The 24832-nt window shown below is 39.4% G+C and overlaps 2 protein-coding genes and 1 long non-coding RNA gene across 4 annotated transcripts in view; 1 reads left to right on the forward strand and 2 right to left on the reverse strand.

Annotated features, from left to right (window-relative positions):
* Positions 1-354: 354 nt before the first annotated feature.
* LOC149098385 (uncharacterized) lies at positions 355-2628 on the reverse strand. The gene is made up of 2 exons (XR_016203910.1): positions 2394-2628; positions 355-1734 (listed from the first exon to the last, which is right to left on the reverse strand). It is a non-coding gene; the product is annotated as an uncharacterized LOC149098385 (long non-coding RNA).
* LOC110047867 (guanylate-binding protein 3-like) lies at positions 1901-12889 on the forward strand. Of its 2 annotated transcripts, XM_020753612.2 has the most exons (11): positions 1901-2158; positions 4170-4334; positions 5038-5195; positions 5698-5870; positions 7068-7254; positions 8195-8453; positions 8853-9148; positions 9927-10181; positions 11100-11222; positions 11651-11698; positions 12284-12889. In XM_020753612.2, exons 2-11 carry the CDS (start codon positions 4175-4177, stop codon positions 12641-12643), a joined length of 2019 nt encoding a protein of 672 aa, XP_020609271.2. In that variant the 5' UTR covers positions 1901-2158; positions 4170-4174; the 3' UTR covers positions 12644-12889. The 2 variants fall into 2 exon arrangements, with proteins under 2 accessions (XP_020609271.2, XP_089134566.1); XM_089278440.1 differs by lacking the exon at positions 4170-4334 and having other exon boundaries at positions 1908-2158.
* Positions 12890-17523: 4634 nt separating this feature from the next.
* The window catches only part of LOC110053113 (NLR family CARD domain-containing protein 4-like), a 28018-nt gene continuing 20709 nt past the window's right edge, over positions 17524-24832 (reverse strand). The window contains exon 7 of the mRNA XM_089278435.1: positions 17524-18897. Coding sequence (XP_089134561.1) covers positions 18817-18897 — 81 coding nt within the window. The 3' untranslated portion in view covers positions 17524-18816. The remainder of the gene's footprint in view (positions 18898-24832) is intronic.

The following is a 24832-nucleotide window of genomic DNA, read 5'->3' on the forward strand; positions in this document are numbered from 1 at the left end:
CATATATATATTTAATATAAATCTACTAGCGGTCTATCACTCTAGCCGTTCTCTGATTGGCTACGTTACGCGCTATTTATTCTGTGATAGATGGTGAGTAACGTAGCAGTGTGCCCTCGTTAACAAAATGACGGCTGCTTCTTGGCGTTTTCGAAGTGTCTTTGAAGAGGATTTAGACAACGTTTTTAACGACTAGTAGATTTATACTAAAGCAATTAGATTATTCGCTCTCGATTTGTATGCGTGATATCTGACTCGGGCTACGCCCTTGTCAACTATCGCGCGATAGAAATCTCGAGCTCATAATCTAATTGTTTAATACACTTAGTAAGCTCGATTCTTATAGTTTTTAACTTTTTCTTTGTTGATATACATCTAATTTTTTCAAACTTTCATCAAGTAAATTGTTTCTGTCATCAATGGCTTTAGTCATGGAGGACCCTTCTGGAAATCCCTATTTCTTAGTGACGGCTGTATCCTCGAAAAAGATTATCACCATTAATTTCAATTTCCGCCGTTCCGTTCCGAACCGAAAGAGAGGAGCATCTCTGAAGTTGCACTTCACAGTTACCCAACGGATGTTCTGAAAAAGAACTGTTCTATTGGCTTTAAATCTGGATTTTCAGATTTTGTGGCTAAGTGGTAAGCAACCACACATAATTATATAAATATTCAGCTTCCAAGTAACAAAAGAAAGTTACCATGTAGTGGAGGGGATATTCCAAACTTATGCTGGAAAGGGTGATTGTCTTGTTTTGCTACCTGAAAGCGTTTTTCCGAATTAGGTCTTGGTCAACCTAAGATTGGAGTAGCTCTCGATTCAGCCTTGAAAGCGATCCATTACGAGTTATCCTCATTTTCCTTGTTTCTTTGTTTGTTTAAACGAGAAAGGTCCAAGGGCCTATTTTCATTACACCCCCAACCCAACCCTAGGAATGAAAAGGAAATCAAGTGTTTGTTTTTAGCCACTGAACTTGGATAATAAACCGCCGTAAACAGAACCCGTAAACAGAACCAAATTCGAGGCCACTCCAGTGAGTTTTAAATTCATAGTTTATACTGTATGTCATTTATCGAGCAGGAGAGGAGGAAAGTGAAGTTTCACAGGCACTGTTAAGAAACTGACCGCAAAAGCAACGGTGACAGAGTTCTTAAGGACAAGCTTCTTCGTCCGCGATAACCTGCTTGAAACGCCCCGTGAGATTGTTTTTCATGGTCGCTTTTTGTTCTTCCATTTCCAAGCCGATATCAGTGACTACAGATCTCTCTTCGTGTGAAAATCTTCTCAATGTAGATTGTTTCTCCAGTCAGATATTGGGTGCTTGCGTCAGAAATCCAAAGACCAAACGAGAAGCGTACTTTGCCAATAGGAGAAATCTTTTGTTGAGGAATAGTTTCACCTCCACCTTCGGAATGTGGGAGTGATAGGGAGAAGGAGTGAAATTCGCCCCCATAGGTACAACTTGAGAGATATTCTACAAGTTAAAAATACCATCGAACCAATAGGAAGAACATATGGGCGAACAATCAAGGATCGATGTTTAGCCATGTTTTCAGTTTCAGCATTAAAGGAAGAACCTCAGTGACTGATTTCTTGCTCTTTGCGCAGCAAAGCGTCTCAGTTGCACACGTGCGGCTTTTAACAAAATGTTACCAAGAAATAATATTTCAGTTTTCAAGTTTGAGCATTGACATATTTGATAACTTTCGCCAGAAGAAAATCTCTGTTCAAATCTGTGGACAAAAACATTGAGAAAGATGTTATGTTCAACATATAACGAGCCGTGGGTCAAGTGGGAGTGTTTTTGTCTAAACATTGTTTCAAAATGTTCTTGACGTGTCACGGTTCCCTACGTACATAGCAGTGCAATTGTTTTCATTTTATATTTGTATTTTAAGGGGACCTTTTTGTCCCCTGGCTAAATTGCCTTCGTTATTTGCGATGGCGAGTGACACAAAAAATGAAAACAAGCCTTTCAGTTTCCGCATGAAAAGGGAAAAGTCCCAGCATGAACTCTTGTCCACTTGCACGAATTCTTTGGAACCTGGGGATTCCCCGTAAACGTCTTTCAGTTTCGGAAGAAGGCTGCTACAATTTGCGGCAGACGGAAGACTTAAACTAGCCTTCCATCGAAAGAGAGACGTTCCTTTCAGTCAGGTGAGTATCATTACCTCAGTCTTTTATAATTACAATGAGCACATGAAATCCTTTTATTGAGGAAGGGAATCAAACCATGAACTTTATAACCTTTAAAGATGGTGTAGGAAACGAAAGAAAGGCGAAGATTGAGCATTTCGGAATAAAATATATAGCTTTTAGTAAAGGGCCTAACGGCGTTACAGGGATTGGTGTATAGACAAGAATTCACTACAGCTGTTATTATTTGATTTACCTGAGTAGTACTCCGGTTAAAGATCTCAGTTTAGCGAAAACAACGTTTCGGTTCGCCTGACATGCCTCGAGTCAGTGTTCTTTAGGCTAGCCTTTGCAGTAGTTAGCCAGTCGCCATAATTTTACCTGTAACCCTTATACAATTACCACGATCGACCCAACCACTGACGAGACAGATAGGAGTGCTATTTAACCTGAACGAACTACTATATCGTTGCCGGTTTTGACTAGTGTCATGCAATCAAACTGGAAAATGCAAATCATTCAATAAATTAATTCAAAAATCTGAGATATGATGGATCATTGATTTGTAAACAACCTCGCCTTCGGAAAAATATTGGAAGCTCATGGAGACGACATGTTGGTGTTCATAAGTTATTACTCTAGAGCTCAGACACATCGAAATTAATACTTCGTCTAATGCAAGGACTGGTCAGTTAGAAAAAACTTGAAAAGATAAATCATCTTTTGACATTAGCAACAACCTTCTTCCTTAACAACCCAATTATTAAAGGCTTGGAAATTCAAACGTGCTCTGTTACAAAACGAAGAACCCTGTCGAGCTAAAATTCGAGAAGAATGTGCATTTCTTATTTCGGGATATGTCTTGACAGCGTTACATTGAAACCAGCGTTACATTTATGCTAAATGAAATGCTGCTCAGGGCAGCCCGTGCAACAAACCAAACAAAAAGTTCACAATCATGTACTGATCACTGGGTCACATTTCCAAGAATCGCAACGATGAATATTTGAATGTCTGAATCAAGAATCTCATCGAAACTTAAGATGTGTTTCAAAATTTCATTTTAGCAGCCGAAACCAAAACACGAAAACAACTTTCACCTATCAACTATAAGCCATTTGACATAATTCAGATTCTAGTGTTATTCAAAGTAGACTCAATTGTTACATTTAAAGAGATAGAGAGAAAAATAGCCTGCGCTTGATTTAATGGATAAGATTTTTTAGCAGCAAATGTTTCGTTTAAAAACCATTCAACAACTTTGTCAGGGTAAGCTTGCGTCCACAAAATGCACACAAAGGTGCAAACAAGAATGGACAGTGTTGACAATGTAATTGCTAAACAAAATAGTGAGCTCAGAGCATTAGCACCTTGGACAGCTGTTTGGTGTTGTAAGGTCCCATCAGCATGAATAACTAATAACTGGGTGCAAGGTGAAAAGAATAACAAGTGATGTGAAAATGATACACTTGTGGGATGTGGCCGAAAACGGCGAAGTAAAGCATAAGAGTAGCTCACAGCCAAGGCGTAGCAATAAGGTTCAATTAGGTGCACTTATCGCTGTAGAGTTGCTTGGTTTTTTGTTTTTTTTATTGTTCAAACAATATCCACCTTTAAGTTCACTGTTCAGTAGTTGATGTAGTTTGTTTCGACAAGACCTATCCACTGATATCGATTTGTCCCGCAGATAGCGTTATCAACCAATTCGAGCAATTGGGGCCTGATTTTCACAGCTAAGCAACCAAAATGGCCAAAGTATTTGAATTTAGACGCCAAGATCAAACTACTTTTAACTGTATTGTACTTTTGCTCACAAACCTGGAACCTTGACAAAAAAAAGAAAGTAACGATATTTTTTGATTTTATAAAGATGCATTTCATGTCGGGTGTTCGGCCCTTTCATTCGTGAAATATGAGCCGATTTTGAAGGGGTCCCCAAGCAATAGAAAATAGAGCTCATTTCAAAGAGGAAACCGAGATGTCTTACCATGACGTCAAGTGATATCAAATGTTTATATACTTTGAAATTCAGGAAACATGGCAACGCACAGAAACGCGCAGAACATGGCAATTCCACTCTGTCTACCTAACAACTGCCAGTGGAGTGCAGCAACGGGCGAGTACATTAAAACAGGAGAAAGGCGTTCCTCACTCTATGTTGTTGATGAAGCACTTCAGAAACTTCGTACTGTCAGAGGTAAAAAAATATCATACAGAAATCATCGCCAGTTGAGTGGAAAGTGCACTTTGTGATCACGAGAGCACGTTGAGTGCCGATTTTAGATTTTGTCGTTAATGCTGGTATTGAAAAGGTCTGATATTACCACTGTTATATTTCATAGATTTACCTCTATCCGTGAATGTAATGCGCTAAGCATTTATAAATATTATTCTACTGTTTTAATTATATCATTCAGATTTTTGCACATGGTAAGAATGTACGTCAGGTCGTACAGTGACATTCACGAGTTGAGATATACTGATTTGATTGCGTCATAAACGCCCAAAAGGAAAACTTAGACAATCTGTTCTTTTAAATCTCTTCTTGGTTATATGCGCTTGGAAATGAAAAGAGTCACAAGTATTGCACAACGATGGTTTGAATTTCACTGGCTTCAAACTGAGATGGTATAAACACTATTGCTAACAAGCTTACCCATGCTCCACACCTATGATTTGCCCCAAAGAAACATATTAATTTTCTTACATCCTCCCTCCCTTCTTTTTAGTTCCAAGTCTCTCAGTAAGATTAGAAGTAGAGGAGGGGGTGGGGACTGTTGCAGAAGTATTTCATCGGCATTTTGACAAAGTTCTTTTGTAGAGCTGATGAAAGTTTCAGAACACAATCCTTCAAAATAAAAATAGTAAATTATAATGCATCGTTCTCTCGTATTTTCTAGGTCCGGTGTGTGTGGTATCAATTGCTGGGCCATACAGAAAAGGAAAATCTTACGTTTTAAGCGAAGCTTTTGGGCAATCAGAGGTTTTTCCTCTGGGACATCATTTTGATCCAGAAACCATGGGAATCTGGATGTGGGTTGTGCCGCAAAAAATTCGGGTAAGGTTTGGAAATTGCCAACTCTACAAAAACGTGCAAGAAGGCACATTATTTAAAAATGAAAACAATCATGAATTGATCTGTGAATTCAGCTATTTGAGATGATATCGTTTTTCCCTATTACCGCCTTTACCCGCGGGTCTCCGTTTCCATTCGTTTTTATTCGAAAGTGATTATTTTTCAACACAAGTTTTGGCCTTCCGTCCGAAAAAGAAACAAGTGTTTAACGAAAACTCATACCATGAGATCTGAAGAATTCTCTCCTAAAAAAGCATTTATATTTCAATTTCGTTGAATACATTTCTGTGTACTGAACAACGAAATGTAGCTTCCCAGAATGATTAGAATTTTCATGTTTTTCCTGTATGAAAATATTTGTTTTTGTGTCTAGATGGACAGAAAACCAATACGTACAGGAACGTAGTTTGCAGGACAGTTTATGCTTTTTGTTTTGTTGCTATACTTTGACACTCGGTGACTCATTATCGATTGTTTTAAACAGGACTCCAACGGCCAAGAGTGTACTGTGGTTTTACTGGATTCAGAGGGCATTGATGCCGTGAGAGGAGAAGGTTTAGACGACAATCAAATCTTCACGCTCACCGTTTTGCTGGCCTCTGTGTTGATTTACAATTCAGCAGGAGTTCCCACAAGACACGATCTTGATGGATTGGAGTATCCTTTAACGTGCGCTTAAAACCCATCAGTAACAACCTGGGGTTTTTGCAGGTCAGCCTAGACAGGTTCTTTGTTATGTAGTGTGTGCTGGCACGAGGCTGTTTGGGTTCTTACAGTGTAGATAGGTCCTTATTTTCTGTAAGTGGAATACACGCTCGGGCTGGTGCAAATGAATCTGGTCTTATATGAAACAGACAATTATGTCCAAAAAATTAGACTGCATTCTAAAGGCTGGTTTTCACTAGCGACGGAGTCGGAGTCGGGGTCGAGTCGTAAGAGCAATTATAACCAAGTGAAAATCAGAAATCGGAGTCGTAAGCGGAGTCATAAGCTCGACGGAATGGGAGTCGGAAAAATCGGAACGTTTCTATTTCTTCCGACTCCGTTCACGCCTCCGTCGCTTATGATCCAGTGAAAACTGGATTGTCGGGGACGTAAGCAGAAGCAGAAGAACCAACCAATCACAAGGCCTGGAATCGAGCATTGTGATTGGTTTATTCTTACGCTTACGCTTCCGAATCGGACAATCTAGTCTTCACTGGATCGTAAGTTATAAGCAGAATCGGTGTTCTGCTTCCGACTCCGTTAGTTTGATTTTCACTAGATCACTCCGCACCTCTGATAACGACCCCGACTACAACTCCGTCGCTGGTAAAAACAACCCTACCCTGGGTCCCCTTATTTATTTCAGCTTCTTTATGCTCAATAGACCACAATAAAAGTAAACTGCTATAAAACCTCAATGGGTCACTTCCGAGTTGCCTTTAGCCTCTGCGTCAAAACGAGTCTTCGCGCGAAACCATTCATATGAAAAAGCGCTCCGCCTACATATACTAGTTCCTTTTTTTTTTGCATGCAAATCAAACTCATTTTCATTTAGAAGGCTGTCTCATACATATTTTCATATTCAATTATATTCAATTCTCAAGCTTTACTGACTTTTATATGATAGGAGTCTAAATGCCAAAATTTTAATTTACGGTGTGTTAAAATAACTACAGGTTATTATTGGTATGTCTCTATTGTGTTTAATGGCCGGTCTCTTCGTGTGAGCTTCCAGGGTCTCCCACAATTTTTTACTTTTTTTTTTTTTTTTTAAGAAAATTCACTTGCGAAATAGTGCAGGTCTTCAGAATCACTGAGTGATAAAAGTTAGAAAATAGCAGAACAGACATTTCTTAACGATTTTTACAGCTTTATTGTAAAGTTATCTCAGCGAATAAAGCTTCGCTCGAACAATGGGGAAGGGAGCATGCGTGGTCAGCGAGAAGACACGGAGTTCTTCCATAAAACCTTTCCATTCTTTATCTGGCTTCTCAGGGATGTAACTCAATCCATTCCACCTGACTGCAAGGACATTAAGGAGTACTTCTTGACAAGGGTACGTTACAACTTTAGTGTACATCATTTTGAGTTTGCGTGTTGTTTTGTTGTTAATGTTGCTTCTGTAGTCAGTGGTGTCGTCGTACAAGTCCTCGTAAGAAACTTTTATTTCATAAAGACTTTGAAATGAGCGTTCACATCAAAATAAGTAGCTTATGTAATTTCAGTTGATTCTCGAATGACCCAAAAATTAAAGAAAAACACATGAAAAAAACTAATTTTCGCGAAACAATCTATCAACTTTCGAACGTGTTTGTTTTCAGAAGCCATTTTCAGCTCATACTCAACGGCTGCTCATAAATACAACACAAAGTTGTCAGCTTTACGATCGTTTGTTTGTTTGTTTTCACAAGTCTACGTTTTATTTCGTAGAGTTGCATATCTACGTCGAGCAATGTACATGAATGGGCTTATAAACTGAGACTGTCAGAGCTTATAATCCATCAAATATTTTCGCTCGCGCGCGATTGGTCTAAACGCATGACTTGACCGAATATTTTCCAGTTAAAACTAGGGAATATCCGAGGATATTCCCCAATTTTAAAAAACGCGGGTGTTGCGAAAAATATTTGAAGGATAATAAACACAATAGCCTCCATTTGGCACAAAAATATGCTTGAATATTTGTCCTTGGACATTATCAGTTCCTCGAAGCTCACAGTTTTCCTCGAGCTACGCTCTCGGGATATTGTTCGCGTCTCGGAACAGATAATATCCGCAGACAGATATCCGAGCATACTTTCGCGCCAACTGAAGGCTATTGTTTATTTATTCGAACTTTTTACATGAGTCAAACGCACAAGGAACCGAACTGAAATCCCCTCTTGCGCACATATGAGTTGACTTATATTTCGAAGCCCGTTTGAGAATTGACTGCACTGACATTTACAGCGTTTAATACTCAGTTTTTGTTCATGATTCTGATTTTTGCACTAAAGGTGTTTAAAGATCAAGGTTTGTCACGTGTGGATCAGAACCAGGAAGTAGCGGAAAGCATTTTGCGTTTCTTTCCTGGCTTTCTCGCCTTTAAACTTCCTCCACCCACAGTTAATGAAGAAGTGCTGAAAAACATCAACAGGAACAAAAGTCAGATCAACCCTGAATTTCTCTCTGGAATAGAGAAATTTAAGGAATTACTACGAAGCATACTGATTCCTAAACACAGCTTTAACGATGGAGAAATAGTCACTGGTGAAGGTAGAGCTAACGTAGTGAAAAAAACGCTATGTGATATGCTTCACGGGCTTTTAATTTGAGATATTATACAAATCTTTCTGTTGCGAGAGTTTTAGCTTGATAAAACACTTTATAGTAAAAACCATATCAGTAACAAAACCCAATATTTAAGCTGTTTTTGTTTTAACCATGCAGTTAAAACCATCCTCTAACTTAACGTTTCTTCTATACAGCAGGCAAGGCATACATGTATGCTATAAATATGGTATAAACAACACAGCTGTCTTAACTTAGTTGAGAAAAAAATTTTTAATGACTATTACCACGCTGATCGAATGTCTAAGACATTTTCAGAGGTAGTCTAAGGTGTAAGCCACTTAAATAAGTACCAATAATCAATTAATTAATATTAATTTGTAGGCCTGGCTGCCCTGGTTCAGCTGTATGTGGAAGCTATCAACACTCCTGGTGTGATTCCTAATGTCCAGACAGCTTGGGAAACGTTTGTGGTGACAAAATGTTCTGAGGCTGCGAACGCCGCGCTCAAGGCTTATGAGGCCATCATGACGTCAAGGCTAGCAGGTCAGCTGCCTTGTGATAACGAGGAAATTCGAAACAGTCATGAGGCTGCCCTTGAGCAAGGTATAGCTCAACTGGAAGCAGAGACGATAGGGATATCTGCTGTTACGACTGAAAAGTATCTGCGAGAACTGACGGTAAGGAGCGATCGCGACAAGCGAGACAAAAATATTCTGCATCGAAAAATAACATTCGCCATGTTTGAAAGGGTGATTTAACAGCAGCACAGATTACATGGCAGAAAACTGCCCTGTACCTGCTGAAAAAGTGACGACATTTGAAAACTTCTTATGAGCTATTTGTATGTATGAACCGCTATGATACTTATGTTATGTTATGATACTTGGTTCACTCTTAATTATATTGCAGTTAATTAATCAATGATCAAGTTGATGTTGCCGCAAGCTGATGTTTTTAGCCATAGCCCTTCTCCTGCATGTGCTCACGTGCACAATAAGGAAACAAATGACAAATAAGATCAAGTTCTAACACTCAAAACACCAGCTATTCATATGTACGGCGGCTATCCTAAGGACCAGTAAATAACCAGCAAAAGTGTGTTCAAAACCTGACAGTTTTATGTGCATGAGTTTTAAATATTTTTCTAGTTATTTTGTTTTCATTTTCAAGCTAGAACTATCGCGGCAATTATGTACATTCCATGGATTGTGTGTTTATAGGCAAATAAACAGAATGAATGAAAAATAAACGAATGAATGATTGCATTGGATAGAATGTCATTCAATTCCAATTAATTTCGTTGCTTTAGTTTATTTTATTTTAAATTTCATTAAATGGAAAGCAAATTCTTTTCTGTCCCTTTTATCTATGAAAATGAAACTCGTATAAACGGAGTCTTAGGATTTTGATCTTTATGATCCCTTTGCTGCATTTTGTTTCTTTTACATGTTTCAGGAAGCTCTTGACAAAAAGTTGGCCTCGTGGCAGAGTGAAAATGAAAGGCTAACAAGGGAATCCTGCACCAGTCTCCTGAAACAGCTTAAGAAGGAACACCTAGACCCAGTCCTTACTCAGCTACATGGAGAGGGAGGTGCCAAAGTAATGTTCGAAGACATTGTTGCTGGATACAACAAAATTGAACACGACTACAAAGCTCGCGCCACCGGCGCTAAAGATGTTTGTGCTGCTGTGTTCTTTGAATTTCATCCGGTAAATGAAGGTTTTACATCTATAACAAGATGATAAAGGATAAGAGAGTTAATTCCCCATACAAGTCTTATTCCCAAGGTAATCTCTCTCAAATTATTATCAGGTCACTCGTGGTTCCGGAAATCCAAGGAGTGTCTAGAAATAGCCAATCTTTTGAGTTTGTCCACGTGGACAGTCTAACGACTTTACAGGCATTTTTATACTCCAAGAAAACACACACGTAACACGCGTACATCACCCGCGGGAGAACTAGGTACCGCGTCTAAAAATACCTTGAGAGGAATTACGTTGTAAATAAGAGATATGAAGAGGAATCAGCTCTCGTACCTTCATCCTCTCCTGATGTATACGAAGGGACCTAACAACGCAGATATAACTTGCCCAGATTGGCAAAGTGTACAAAAGAAAAAGTAAAAGTGAAGCCTTGGAGCCGAATGGCTCATAGCTGCCGGAGCTTATCCTGGTTTCTGTAGCATGAAGCGACTAAGAGTATTTCTACTCCCCCTGGATGGGATGCTAGTCCATCGCAGGTCACTCCCCTGCAATTTGTTAGGTTTCCCCAACAATTCACCGGTACCCATTTATACTCCTGGGTGGAAAGAGGCACTGTGAGAGTTAAGTGTCTTGCCCAAGAACACAACAGTGTCCCCGGCCAAAACCGGACCGCGCGCTCCGGGAACGAGCGCACTAACCATGAGGCCTTCGCGCCTTCCCAAAGTTTACAAGCTGAAGTAAATAATATTGACCTAAAAATTATCTTACGAGTGTAAGTATAGCATTACAGTTCAAAGGATTATTTGCGTTTTATCATTACTTTTTTTACCATGCACATTTTTAAACCCATTAACGGTTACGACATCTCCGCCACTTATTGGTTCAATGATGTTTGAACTTTCTTTTTTGTACTGGTTATCGCAGGAACTAATGAAAGAAATGCAGCAATACTTCGGTGTGCTGCGACAGTTGAAAGATTTCGACGAAAACCTAAGCAGAGAAATTGCAGCCAAAGCCTACCAAGAGCAAGAAAGAATCAAGCTTGAGGTGAGAATAAACTTTATTAGATGCAACAGGGGAAAGATTGAAAAGACAGTCGTGTGTTCGACTGAGTAATCATATAATCCATTTACTTGTATGTTGTAGTATCTGCATGAATCAGCAAAACTACGCGCGACTTTATTAACGTTGTACGTTGCTTTCGGAAACTCAGTGGACCGTGAGCAAACAGTTTTTGCTTCATTAACCCTAATTGCTATTGCAATGGTACTTATGGAAGAAAAAAACAAGTTAACCAAAATGTAGAAACACACTTTTTTAACTAAAGAACATTGAATTTGAAAGAAAGAAAAAAACATAACAGAATTCTTGAGTACCCATTGATAGCTATCGTAAAGGACCAAGCAGCTAATGGGATGTGAATTAAAAACACTAACTAAATATTGAATATTTTTGAATATTCTTTTTTTCTCTAGGAGGAATACGCTCGTTTACAACAAGAAAACCGTGAGCGGCAAATGGAAGTAAGACAAACAGCTGTGATGTTCGAATATCCTCACTAATGATGTAGTCATAACTTCTCTTTACCTCTGTAATATCAAATAGCAATTCGTAGGCTATGAGAGTAAAGAACCTCCTCATTTCCGTAAGTCATCCTATAAGCCATCCTATTGCGAAATTCTCCCAACTAAAATGATGGAAAAAATAAGAATAAGCATAAGAAGACTTTTGAGTTTTGATCTAACACTTGCTTTCCCATCATGCTGTTCATACCACGCCTCGCGATCGTGTAGTATTTTAAATGAAACGCCAAAGTGAGACACGTAGATCAACCTAAGGAATGACTTCTAAGCAGGAAAGGGACTCTTATTTACATTTTTCTTTCAAGTAACTAGACGTGGTTTATAAATTTTATGATTCCTTCATTATTTTGTGGCAATAAAACCTTTTTACTCTAGCACTTTGTTTCTAAACGGAAACGTGCTGGTTCCATTACCACTCACTGTAACATATACTCCAGCACCTAGTTTCTAGACAGAAACATGCTGCTTCGATAACCACTCACGGTAAAACATATTTCTCTGAGCTGCTTTGCTTTCTCAAACCAGATGGAAATGTTGCAAACAAAGCAACAAGAAGAAACAAAGAGACTCCGCGAACAGATGGAAGCGGAGGCCAAGGCTCAACGAGATCAAATGGACAACATGATGAAAGCGAGCATGAAGCAGGCTGAAGAAGACAGGCGAGCTTTTATGCAAGAAAATCAGGCATTAAACCAACGACTTGTGGAGATGCAGAAATCCAATGAAGGAATGCAACAAATGATGGAGAATTTAAAACAACAACTGCAGCAGAATCAGAGCAGACAGCAGGAGGTTAAAAAGCCAGGATTCCTTGATAAAGCGCTGCAAGTCATACCAGTTTTGGCGGGAGTTGCTACTAACCTACCAAAGTGTAGCGTTATGTAATTAAAACCCTTATTAAATTGTCTATTAGCTTAAAAGTAAATTTAATCCGGTTTGGCCTGAACCTCAGTTTTGCTGGTTTCACGTATTTTGTAACTTCAATTCTTGAAATGCGCATTTGTCACTGATTACAAGTACAGTGGTGCACACCGCAGACTTTTGATTCTTTAGTTACTATGTACTGTAGTATAACTGACGTGAATATTATCTTTAAGAAACTGATTAAACACTATAAATGCATTTAAATAACAGTTGATGGATTATTTTTCTACAAATTACGTTGCCAAGCTTTGCCAGCTTACGCTTCGGTTAATGTGGAGTAGCGCGAAAACGGCGAGAAAAAAGGAGAGTTTTCTTCTCTCTTTTTTTTTGCGGGTGGTCTCAAACTTAACGTCTGAAAGATACCATTCGTTCGAGTCCATTATCCTAACAGAGATGTGACCGTTGTGTGTCTCTTCTCTGCAGTAGCTTAAAGGGGTTTTCTCGGGAGGGAAAATCCGCTGAACGATATGAGTTCAGGGGCAGGGTTACATGGAGCGACTGCGCCCGATCGATCCATTCGACTTTGCGCCCGCACTCACTTCGCACAACGGATTTATATAACGAACGTGCAAACCTCTGTGGGGGAGAGAGCTGTTGTGTTACGTCTTAGAGAAGAGACTTAACCCTTAAGGTTTCTCTTTCCCACAGGTTCGTAAATGTTTACTTACGGCTCCCCGACACTGAAAAATACAGGTTGTGATCGATGCTAGGGAAGTAAAATATATGCAACTAGTTCGTTCTTGCTCACAAAAACTACATGTAGACATGCAAGAGGTCCTTGGCTTTTCTGTTCTGAAGAATTCCTAGCAAAGAAAAGACTTTTGCAGCATACAAAAACAGAGAAAACGCGCGGCTGAGGGCTTTCCAAAATTTCCAAACGCACTTGAGAGTTTTAATCAGACAGTATAAACATGGATGGCGACCAGTACAGTTTTAGTGTCATTGATTAAAGACCTCAGAAACTAAGGTCACACATAAACATCGTCCTCTCATCCCGGGTTTGATACAAAATACTCTTCTACGGAAACTTTTGCAATCTTTGCTGTATCGGTCACAACATTTTCACAATTTCGCTATATTCACATCTTGTATGCGTAGGAAGTGAAGCGCACTGCTCAAAACAGGGTCTGGTGGCGGGCACTAGTGGACGACCTATGTTCCATCAGGAACAAAGAGGATTGAGTGAGTGAATGATGCGTAGATTTGGAAACTTCAGTTTTGACCAAGTTGGAAAAAAGCACTCCGCTCGGCAGTGTTATTTGGTCATGTTCCTAATATGTTCTTTATTTCCACGTTCTTGCATAACAGTGACAACATTTTCCGTTCTTTTGTATCTTATAAATATAATACGAGTGACTGTTTAAGTCATTGACGTTTCCACACCTATTTTGACTTTACTAAAAATCTCACAAGAGTTTCGCTAATTCTATAATTAAGCAATAAAGGATTTTTCCGTGTTTACATAGCCTCGTCTCAACGCGAGGGGGGTTGGGAGAATTGAAGACAGTTATGGATAACTTTCGAGAATTCTCCAAATCCCCGAGTATTTAGTATTTAGTATGTTTACATACATATGTAAACATATTCTTATCTATCTCGTTGATACCCACGGGGGAGGGGGGGGGGAACTCCCATATTGAAAGGGGGTGCTCGTCGTACCTTCTAGGGTTTTCAGCCTGAGAAAGTTGATAGCAGTAGTTTCTGCGGTACTTTTTAGGGTGTTCAGCCGAGAACATATGATAGGAGATGATGTGTTGTTTTAGAATTGGTACCTGTTTGGGGTGAAAAACATTTCAAGCCACGCCCACAAAACAGGAACTTGGTACCTCTTAGGGATTCTTTTCAAAATTTCCAACCAGCACACCCGTCCTTGTTTAATATGGGAGTTTCCCCGGGCATGAAACCCTTGCTCTCTTTCAGAAATATGAAATATGATTTTCCATGCGTTGTGCTTTAAGATCTAGTCTCGGGAGCAGGCGATTGATACGTCCAGCGGTATCAAAGAGGAAGTAATAAGGCTAACTGTACACATACTTGAAGACCACAAACCTAATTTTTGATGCAAAAAGAGTAGAACTAATTGGACTATTTGAATATGGACAAAATTGTATCCTTTTATGAAGAATTACAGCGGAATTTGCGCGTTATTTTCTTGTTATAAACGTCAGGCCGAAAAATTAACCGTCAACCGTCAAAGGACCTAACATGTAACCGTCAAAACGGCTTATTTTTAACCGTCAGCCGTCAAAGGTCCCCCCTCTCCATTGAGACCTCTCAATCCACCGCTTATTACACCGCGCTTGTCAACATCACGAGTGAATAAAAATAACAAATGACTTCTTTCTTTAAGTCCGGCATGCGTAATTCCAAACAAAGTGCACAATACTTTTTCACCCAAAACTAGCTCAAAATCATACATGAATAGCATGTACTGAATAGCTTTGTGAGAACTTTTTCCCCTCCCACCCTGGGTCAATAATAAATAAGGAATGTTTTTTCCCGAAATGGTGTCGCATTTTCTAGTTTCCATACTGATTAATGTGTCAGATGCTTGAGCTGAGGTAGAGCCCTCTATCAATGGGGTACACCTACCTAAAAGAATTACAAAACCAACGAATATTTTTTTATATAAAAGTTGCTCCATTAACAAATTTAACAAAATATAAAAGCATTTAAAAGCTAACTAATTATTACACAGATTGTAACCCCAGCATCTCTCACACAGTAGAATTTTCAGATTGATCTTAGGTTAGACTATTCCCAGTCCCCTATTTTGCCGTGGGATCGTAGATGTTGATCGTCGAGACAGGCCGCCATTTTGGTCTCTTGATGCGAGTGAAACTGGGGAGTGTAGAAAATGCCCGTGGGTAGAGGCGGTGGAGTGAATAGCCTGGGGGTGGAGGGGCGTAAAATAAGGAGACTGTAACAGCTTTCCTCCGTCTCATGTCAGCGGCGTTAGTCGCTCCAGCAACGGCAACACCTGATTGGTCGAAGGAACAATAGAGTTCATCAGAGCGTTGACAAGTGACATTCATCACTTCGCGGCTCAGGCCAAAATGGCATCGATTTTAGAGGAAACTTCCAGGGAATGTTTTGATTTTGATCGTCTTTCTGCTTTTTGTCTTCGAGGGTTGGTGTTAAAGCGCGAGCAAAAAGAGGCTGTTTCTTATTTACTCGAAGGAAAAGATGTTTTGGGGATTCTTCCAACTCGTTTTGGAAAAAGTGTAATCTATCAAAGTTTCGTTTTGTCGAAGGAAATGGATGAAAGCTCCGTTGGTTGTTCTTCCTGCCATGTAATTGTGCCGCTATGCAGCATCATCTAGAATCACATCAACTCAAATTAAACAAGTTCGATCTTGAAGTGAAAGGTTTCTCATGAGACAGAATGAAACTGATATTACACTCCCAGTATGTGTTTTTGTTTTGTTTTGTTTTGTTTTGTTTTTTTTTTTCGCCTGCCGTGATCTCCACTACCCCTAACCGCGGGCATTTTGTACTCTCCTCAGTTTCGTTCGCATCAAGAGACCAAGATGGCGGCCCGTCGAACTCAACCATCGCCATCTACGATCTCACGGAAAAATAGGGGACTGCGATTACATATGTTCGCTTTGAAAATGTTAAAGGGAGGGTTTTGCGGCTCGGCGCATGTTAATCATTCAATTTCATTGTTTAAAAAACAATCGGAAGCCTGCTGATTACTCTCGAGGGAATTTTGCCTTTGAAAATTTCTTGGTCAGTTGCCAAAACGTGACGGTATAGGAGAGATTTCTCAGTAGCATCCTTTCCTATGTTCTGACTCCATGATTATTTATATTTTCGTTTCGTATCAACGTGTATTTCAGTAATTTCAGACTATAGTTTTGTGAAAGCAAAATGATAGCCTTTTGTATTCATACGGTTGCATAAAGAATTACTGATGCCCAAAATTCACGGAAGATGTCAACGGGTGAACACAGAAAATATAGAATTCAGTTTTGAACATTGAATTTGTTATCTGGCCCGACTCTTTTATTCTAGACCAGACGCACGAGTTATCTGTTCGCATCTGATTAGTTTATAAACAATAAAATTGAGTAGGCTACCGTGACACATTGAAAGTATCCTTTAGCTCAGGTAGCCGCCCTTAATTTGCCGGGGACACTGTTTCTTTCGTACCAATAATTTTATCACAAAATGTAACTACACATTTTTTATTCATGTTTATTTACCGCTGGCTAAAAGTAACATTAACATATGTTTATCAACGTAGGTTTAACAGACATTCTAAGGCCCTGTTCACACTACGCAGAAGAAATTTGAAAACGCAGCTTTATTTCTACGGTAAGGCCTACCATCCACACTAATCCGTCACGAAAACGGAGCTTTGCGACAACTCTCTTCTAACCGGAGAAATTTATAAACATTGGCTTTGCGTTTTAGTGTGGACGGAAAACATTTTGAAAACGGAGCGTTTCGAAAACGATGACGTCACGACAATCACGTGATTCCCTTCCTGAGTGTTCCTTAAACACAAATCCAAAATGACCGACGATTGTTGCCTTTTCTAATTTCTCCAACGTAGACGGGGCCTTAAAAACGGCCTGTACATTTTAAACCTTTGCTTCTTTGAGTTAACCACTGGATCCAAACTGCAAGATTATATAATTTCTACTTATTAACCGCTACAAACTACCTGCAGTCATGTTCTTGAAACAACCCTAAACTGACGGTTGAATGTATCTGCAATATTTTCGTACAGCAAACGGATTTTAACGGTGCTGGTGAGGTTTGCAGACTGTTAGTCAACTTGAACCATTTTAGTGCGTGATCGCCGTGTTAATTCTCCTAACTATTTTCTTACATTTTCTACAACCCTCCTTGAGGAAAATTGGTGTTCAAGTAAACATTCCTAAGATGATCAGCTTGATCATTCTCATAACCCACCTGGTTGAATTGATTATAACCAGGTAAGGAGAAGCTAGCAGCTGATCAGTGCTGGGAACTAAATGGTTAGAATAATTTTTATGATACATCTCCCTCTAGCACACTAACACTACAAAAATCATATGTCTGTACACCAAACTAAAATATTATTTACAGTTCAAAAACACGAGCACCAATTCTTGGTATTCATATCTGTGAATTTTACAAATGAAAGTCCTCTGCATTACTTTACTCCACATTACGATACACTACTGTTCATCTGTAGCATCATGATCTGTCAATTCGTAAACCCAAGTGTCACTTGCAAACCTATTCTCGTTCCCAGAGCCACCTGTCTCTCTTAACCGGCGGGGCCTTGGCACGAGAAAAGTGACTCTGGAGACACGTGATATGATTGTCGGATTAAGATGATTTCCGCAGAACATTCGAGCAATAATGGCAAAAATAAAGTTACCAAAAAAACCTCATAGCATGGTAATAAAGGTAATAAAGGTAAGAGGATCTTATGGGACTTAAGCTCTCAAGCTGAACCCGCGAGAGAAAATTGAACTTGAAGTTATCCATATTTCAATAAAAACGGACGTTTCGCGTTAGTTGAAAACACAGTAACACACGCATTAAGCATTCTTACGAGGTTTAGCATTAAATTTCTCGAGAATGCTTGAGGATTTAATCGCGGGGTTCCCTAGAGAAATGAATTGCAGTGAGAGGTTTTAAATAGTATTCAAAAAGTTACCGTGCTGTGAGTACATTATTAGTGAATAATTTTTGCACTTATCGCTTGAACGGAATCCGTCTTAATATCTCTGCATCTACTGTACTGACTGATAACAGAATCTACCGCATGACATCAGTATAAATCAGACAACAATAAAAAGAAAATTACCCGTACAATAACTCACAAAGTGCTAAGCAACTGAGCGTGCCATGATGGTAAGACTGCTTTCGAAGCATTCACTACTTGTTGATTCCACGATGAAAATCACAAACTCAACGAATACGTTAACGAAGAATTACACTGAAACGGCACTTGTTGAGTTCCTGTACTGCACTGAATCGAGAGGTGAACAAAACCACAAGGGTGGTCAGTAGAGTAACTTGAAGAAAGTTAAACTAAACTAATTTAATTCATAATTTTCAGGTCTCCTTGTTTCAAATAGAGACTTTTTATGATGCATCTAACCGTTTGATTCTGCTTTCCATTTGATTTCTTACTCATCAGCAAATGCGTAACCTCGTTGTTCTAATTCAGCCTCTGTGCGCAGTCGATGGCTATTGATATTCTCGAGTTCCTATCGAAGAAAAGAATATTGGCATACACAAGCATTAGAATTGACTTCAGCATTCAGCATGAATGAGTTGTTTCGTAACTTAGAGCCAACGCTTAGTCGCATGCTTTTCCTGCTGGAAAACCCAGAGGTTTTTCTTTGGCCTCGAATACATTTTTGTGTCTTAACGATAGCCCATAAAACGAACGACAGCACCTCTGATAGCACAAGATATGACAACTGCCCGTGAGGTTTCTTCGATGTTTCTATTGCATGGCCCGGGTACATGAGGTATCCTTTGGTGTGTGATATTTTTTAGCGTGTGTCGAGAAACAAGCGTGAACCAATCATGGAACGCATTTTGAACCTTTACTGTGATGACTGACGATGTCAATTCCATCAACGACCAAATGCTTTCGACGAACGAAGACAATCTTCAATAAAAGAGCTTTCACCTTCTAACTTCCGTGAGTGATTTCTTAAAGGTGTAAAATTCCTGCCGACTCTTGTAGCTCACCTAGCTGCAGGCCGAATACTTCGATCTTACGCCTACACACGCCTTCAGACAAATTAATCACGGCCAAGTGAAAAGTTTGAGCTATCACAGTCTTAATCATATCTATAACAAAATTCTCGATAGTGATTGGTTCTCCGGGCGCCTATTTGACACGTAATTGGTGATCACATGAGTGTCAAATTACAGGTATCCAATTTGAACTTTTTGTAACTGGATTCCTACGCCATTCGCACGTCAATTACGCGAGCTTTAATGGCTTCCTTCTGAATGTTTCCTACAGTTTTTAAACTTATGAAAAGCGCTACAAACCTTTCCGCCCAAAAGAAGTTCTCAAAAGACATTTTTAATTCCGAGATTTGCTATAGATACGATCAATTAGTAATTGAACCTCGAATCTTACAATTGAAGGAGTAATCGTGCACGTAATTTCAAAACGGCCTCGCACTTCGCGCTCGTCCGATTTTAAACTTCCTCCTGCGATTACTCCCTTTATTATACATTGAACTCACTATCTCTTTGCTGATTGACCGAAAGCGTACAGTGAATTTTCGAAATCAGCGTCTGCGACGTCATCAAGCTGCGGATTATACAATAGTCATGTCAAGGACACTCAAGGTCACTGGTAATCATGTCATGTATGACCGTGGTGCATGATTTCTAAGGGAAATCATGTGAAGTTCGCGCTTAGTGTTGTTTGCCGTCAGTGAAGAAGCAAAAACATGACTTCCAGTGTTTTTTTGTTCAATGTATAATAAAACAATTATTAGACTCGGTTTTTGTGATATCCAGAATAATCAAGGTCTCTGTAAGAGTTATCAGCCTCCGCCTTCGGCTTCGGCTGATAAGACTTACCTCGACCTTGATTATTCTGGATATCACAAAAAACCTCATCCAATAATTGTTTAGAATTGTACGACACGAGGTCCAGTTACTATATAGGTCCATGTAAAATGACGGTACACCTTTCCAAATTCTCAGTTTTTGCAAGGAAATGTGTGCTGGCGACAGCGTTCTGTTTGGCGGATGGTACCAGGAAAATGCAACATCGGACATTTTCAGAACGTCCTCGGAAATGTTCGGATACGTATGGGTCTTATTTGAAATTTTTGGCAGGCCCAGGTTGAATTTCTTAAGCCGGTGACTCGGTCACTATTTTCTCTATAACTGCCACATCAAAGTGGCCCCTCTGTTTGAAACGAGACAAATCATTGTAGATTACCATTCTCAATCTCGGAAATCCGGAAAGCCTCTTCAGGGATTCAATTAGCCCTGTTAGCCCTCTTCGCGGAGGTGAAAACACCTGTCATTGGCCAAACAACAAAAACAACGACAACAAACCTTTATTCACTAAAACATGTGCGAAAGTTGCGGCGATTTTATGGGGACAAAGGCATACTATAACAAGAACTAGAACTCTTCCCTGATGAAAAGGCCCTTTAGACTACCTTTGCCGTCACGTAATAAACTCCTCCAGGCTCGGCTAACCATTAGACCATTGCGCCTCCCTTTAGATGGGAAAAAAACGGCAAGCGTGCCTTTATCAACTTTAAGTCGATAATCAACTAAATGGCACCCACTTAAACGCTTGGAACTGGTCCAATCACGCTACAACGTCTCCCACTGGGGTAGCACCATGGCATCCTTTTTTGATTATATCGCGTTACCGGTATGGTGCCAATGAACTCGTTGCTAAGAAAGACGTCAACACTTAAACTTGAAATTCTTAGTCTTCTGCCTACAGGTTTTTATTCATTTTTAGTTTGGAACTGGTCCAATCACGCTACAACGTCTCCCACTGGGGTAGCACCATGGCATCCTTTTTTGATTATATCGCGTTACCGGTATGGTGCCAATGAACTCGTTGCTAAGAAAGACGTCAACACTTAAACTTGAAATTCTTAGTCTTCTGCCTACAGGTTTTTATTCATTTTTAGTTTGGAACTGGTCCAATCACGCTACAACGTCTCCCACTGGGGTAGCACCATGGCATCCTTTTTTGATTATATCGCGTTACCGGTATGGTGCCAATGAACTCGTTGCTAAGAAAGACGTCAACACTTAAACTTGAAATTCTTAGTCTTCTGCCTACAGGTTTTTATTCATTTTTAGTTTGTTTTTGACCTGTTCAATGAAGTATGTTGTGTAACAAATGGTTGAACTGAAGGCTTCCTATTCGATTTAACGCGGAAGAGGTGTATGCGGCTTTTCATCTTGGTCTCGTTTCAGTTCTTCATCGAGCGTACATACATTTGCACGCAGTGCTCCTTCTTCGGGTACTGGACACAAATCAACCTTCAGGGTCCTATATCTCCCCCCTCAAGAAATACCCCGAATGGGGCTGGTCACGTGAACACCCAGAGTTTTGGTGGTAAAAAAAACGTTGATTGGGAGGGTTAGCAGAGTGTTTCTCTGCTATTTGAGCACGAACAATTTCCTAGAAGTAGAAATAAAGAAATTTCATTCATCGATCACAGAGGTCTTGCTTTCCGTTGTGCTGTCTTCGAAAAATACATTGATTAATACATGTAGCTTAAAATGAAAATGTAGTTAAGTTTTGTTCTTGAGTTTCTCTGAGTAGACACTTCCATCTTCCGTGGACCAACCCACAAATACCGTAAAAGTCCATGTTTAGGCCGCAACCGTAGAAAACGGCCGCACTCCTGATTTGGAAGCTCGAATTTTGAAAAAAAATCAAGTTCGAAGTTTCAATGAAGTTCTACTGGCAACAAACAAGGCCAAACAAGTACGGTTTCAAAACACGCAGCGGCTGTTGCAAGCTTTCATATGAATTAAATCTCTAGATAGGGAAATTTCACTTGTCATACCGTCTTTCTCTTGAGTTCACTACATCAAACTTAAGGTGCACTCTGGATGCGATTATCACTTTGACATGCTCAGTGAAGTTGATATTCGTAGGTGATTGAAACGATACGAGCGAGTGCTTAGTAGCCCAGCTTTGAAATGTACAGAGGAGTCTTACATGTACTTGTTTAGCCTGCGAAACAGGCGTAATGTTTTGCGCATTTTAGGCGAACAGAGGCGAAAGCGAGGCGAACGCGAAGCGCGAAAAAAATAACGCCTTCACGCATATTGTTGTGCAAGTTGTTCCGGCGTTCAAATATGAACGCGGCTACCCAATAGACCATTTTACAGTTGTCTGCTCAGTGACCTGGCCTCTGATGATGGCTAGAGGTGACCTTGTTTTGATAGAGACCTCACTGCTTTTGTTCTGTTAATCAAGTTGTTCTTATGCTAACTAATTGGCATTTGAATAAAAAAGCAGAGAGGTCTGTATCAAAGCAAGGTCACCTCCAGCCTCGCTTGCATTCAAAGGCCAGGTAACTGAGCACACAAATGTAAAATGGCCTATTCGTTACTTGACGACACGTGATCCTCGATTGTTTTTTAAATACAACATGGCGGTGTTATCATTTTGTTCTCCGAAAGCGAGGTGAGCGCGAACTGCGAGTCGCACGCGAGGGGAAGAGCGCAAAAAACATAACGCCTGTACGCGTACTATTGCTTTAAGCTGTTCCGCCCCCAGACACACCCTTAAATGACCAGCCAATCACGGCGTTAAAAGAACAGTGGCGCTCGAAAAGTGCAGGTAATCATGGCGCGTTGTGAGCCAAATCTGCAAACTTCCAAGGTCTTAGAATGGAATAACAAGGTGTAGAGAGTCCTCAAACCTTTCTTGTAAAGAATGTGCGCTCTCAACCTCTCAAGTGAGTTTTGATAATAATGCAGCGAAGCACGTCTGCAAAACTTTCAACCTTTTTTTGCTGCTAGATAGTTTTTTTTTTTTTTTTGCCTCATCTTGAATGAAAATTTATTGTTATTGAACTTCCTGTCACGTTTCTTTCCTTTGCCTGCCTTTATTTTTTATTTATTTTTTTTTTTAAAGCAAAACGTATGTTTTATTATAGCACCATGTTATTTAACTTTTTTTTTTTAACAGAAGGTAATGATGTGTGTTACAAAAATACAATTAGAAAAAGAATTACAAACTATTACAAAGTACAACATTTTGATTAGGTACGTTGAAAAAAAAAAAAGAAACTATTACTAAATTAAGAATCAATTAAATTAATCAATAACTTAACTAAGTAAGTAAAATGAAAAAACTCAAATAAAGTCTTTCCACCAAGTATTAAATTTGTTCTTAAGTACAGAAGGAAAGTCGTCAAAGGGTACATCATCGCTGTCTTGGATAGTGCAAAAGATATAATACTTGGTCACCAAGGTGACATAGTTTAAAATGTCTTTTGATTCTGTGGTGTTATCAAGCCAACCAAAAAGGATATTACGTTCAGTGAGAGTTATTATGTTTTTATGTTTTTCAAACCACCAATTTTGAAATGCAGACCAGCAATTGGAAATTACAGAACAAAGGTAAAATAAGTGAGGCAATGTTTGCGGTTGCATTTTGCATAGCTGACAGATTTCAGAATCGCATAGCTTCGTACGGAAAAGGGAACACCTAGTTGGAAGTATGTTGTGGATAATTTTATATTGAAAAATTTGAAGCTTTGTTTCGGGCGTGGTAACAAAAGGGAGGTTATAAACTTTCTTTAAGCATTCTGTCGAGAAACCATATTGTAGTAATTTTGGTTCAGCAGTTGGGGGTTGGAAGTAGTGGTCTATAATTACTGCATAGACAGCACGGGTGGTGAAATTCTTAGACAGAGGAGGTTCTTGTGACGCGTTGTCATTTTCAATTGCTTGCCTTTATTTGGGAATTTTAGGTTTTAAAAGTGAACAGTAACTTGCAAGCTGGATTTCTGTATATTTAATAGACCAATTACGATATATTAAAATTCAGCCTAACACTATAGACCTCAGCATGAGGCTCTGGGGAATAAACCACACAAACTCTGTTATTCCCCGGGACCTCGTACTTAGATCTACTGTTTTAGGCTGAATTTCAATATAGCGAAATTGGTCTATTTACGACGACCTCCGTGGTTTGTTTCTTTAGCTTATTCGCTTCGTTCAAATATATTTTTTGGAGTATTATTCAGCTACTACAGAACTCCTGAGAAACGAACTAAGTGGGCACTATTTAACAAGGTTGAAATATGATTTTTCTCAAAATAATTGGCTTGTTTTTGTCGTCCTTTCATCTTTCATTCGCTGCGCTGTATTATTTCGTCGCGCGGCGAAGAAATTATCTGATTTCTTGTTTTTAAATTGGTTTTTACATGTGTCTGTCACTTTTATTTTCCAATGTTTTCTCAAATGTTATCTGTTATAGTAAAAGAATGCAGATTCTCTTTTATTCGGTTTCGTTTTGTCCTCCGAAGTCAATAATTAACTCATTTTGCATATTCAATTTTCCCGGGTTTTGTCGCACGGCAAAGGAAAAATATAATTTCTTCTTTTCTTATCAGTTTTACACATCAAGTTGAGTTCTTAGTGTTGATGTTTTTTTAATATTTTGGC

The sequence above is a fragment of the Orbicella faveolata genome, unplaced genomic scaffold (assembly GCF_042242905.1).
Source record: "Orbicella faveolata isolate gen_17 unplaced genomic scaffold, um_ofav_v1 contig_46, whole genome shotgun sequence".
NCBI classification, from domain to species: Eukaryota; Metazoa; Cnidaria; class Anthozoa; order Scleractinia; family Merulinidae; genus Orbicella; species Orbicella faveolata.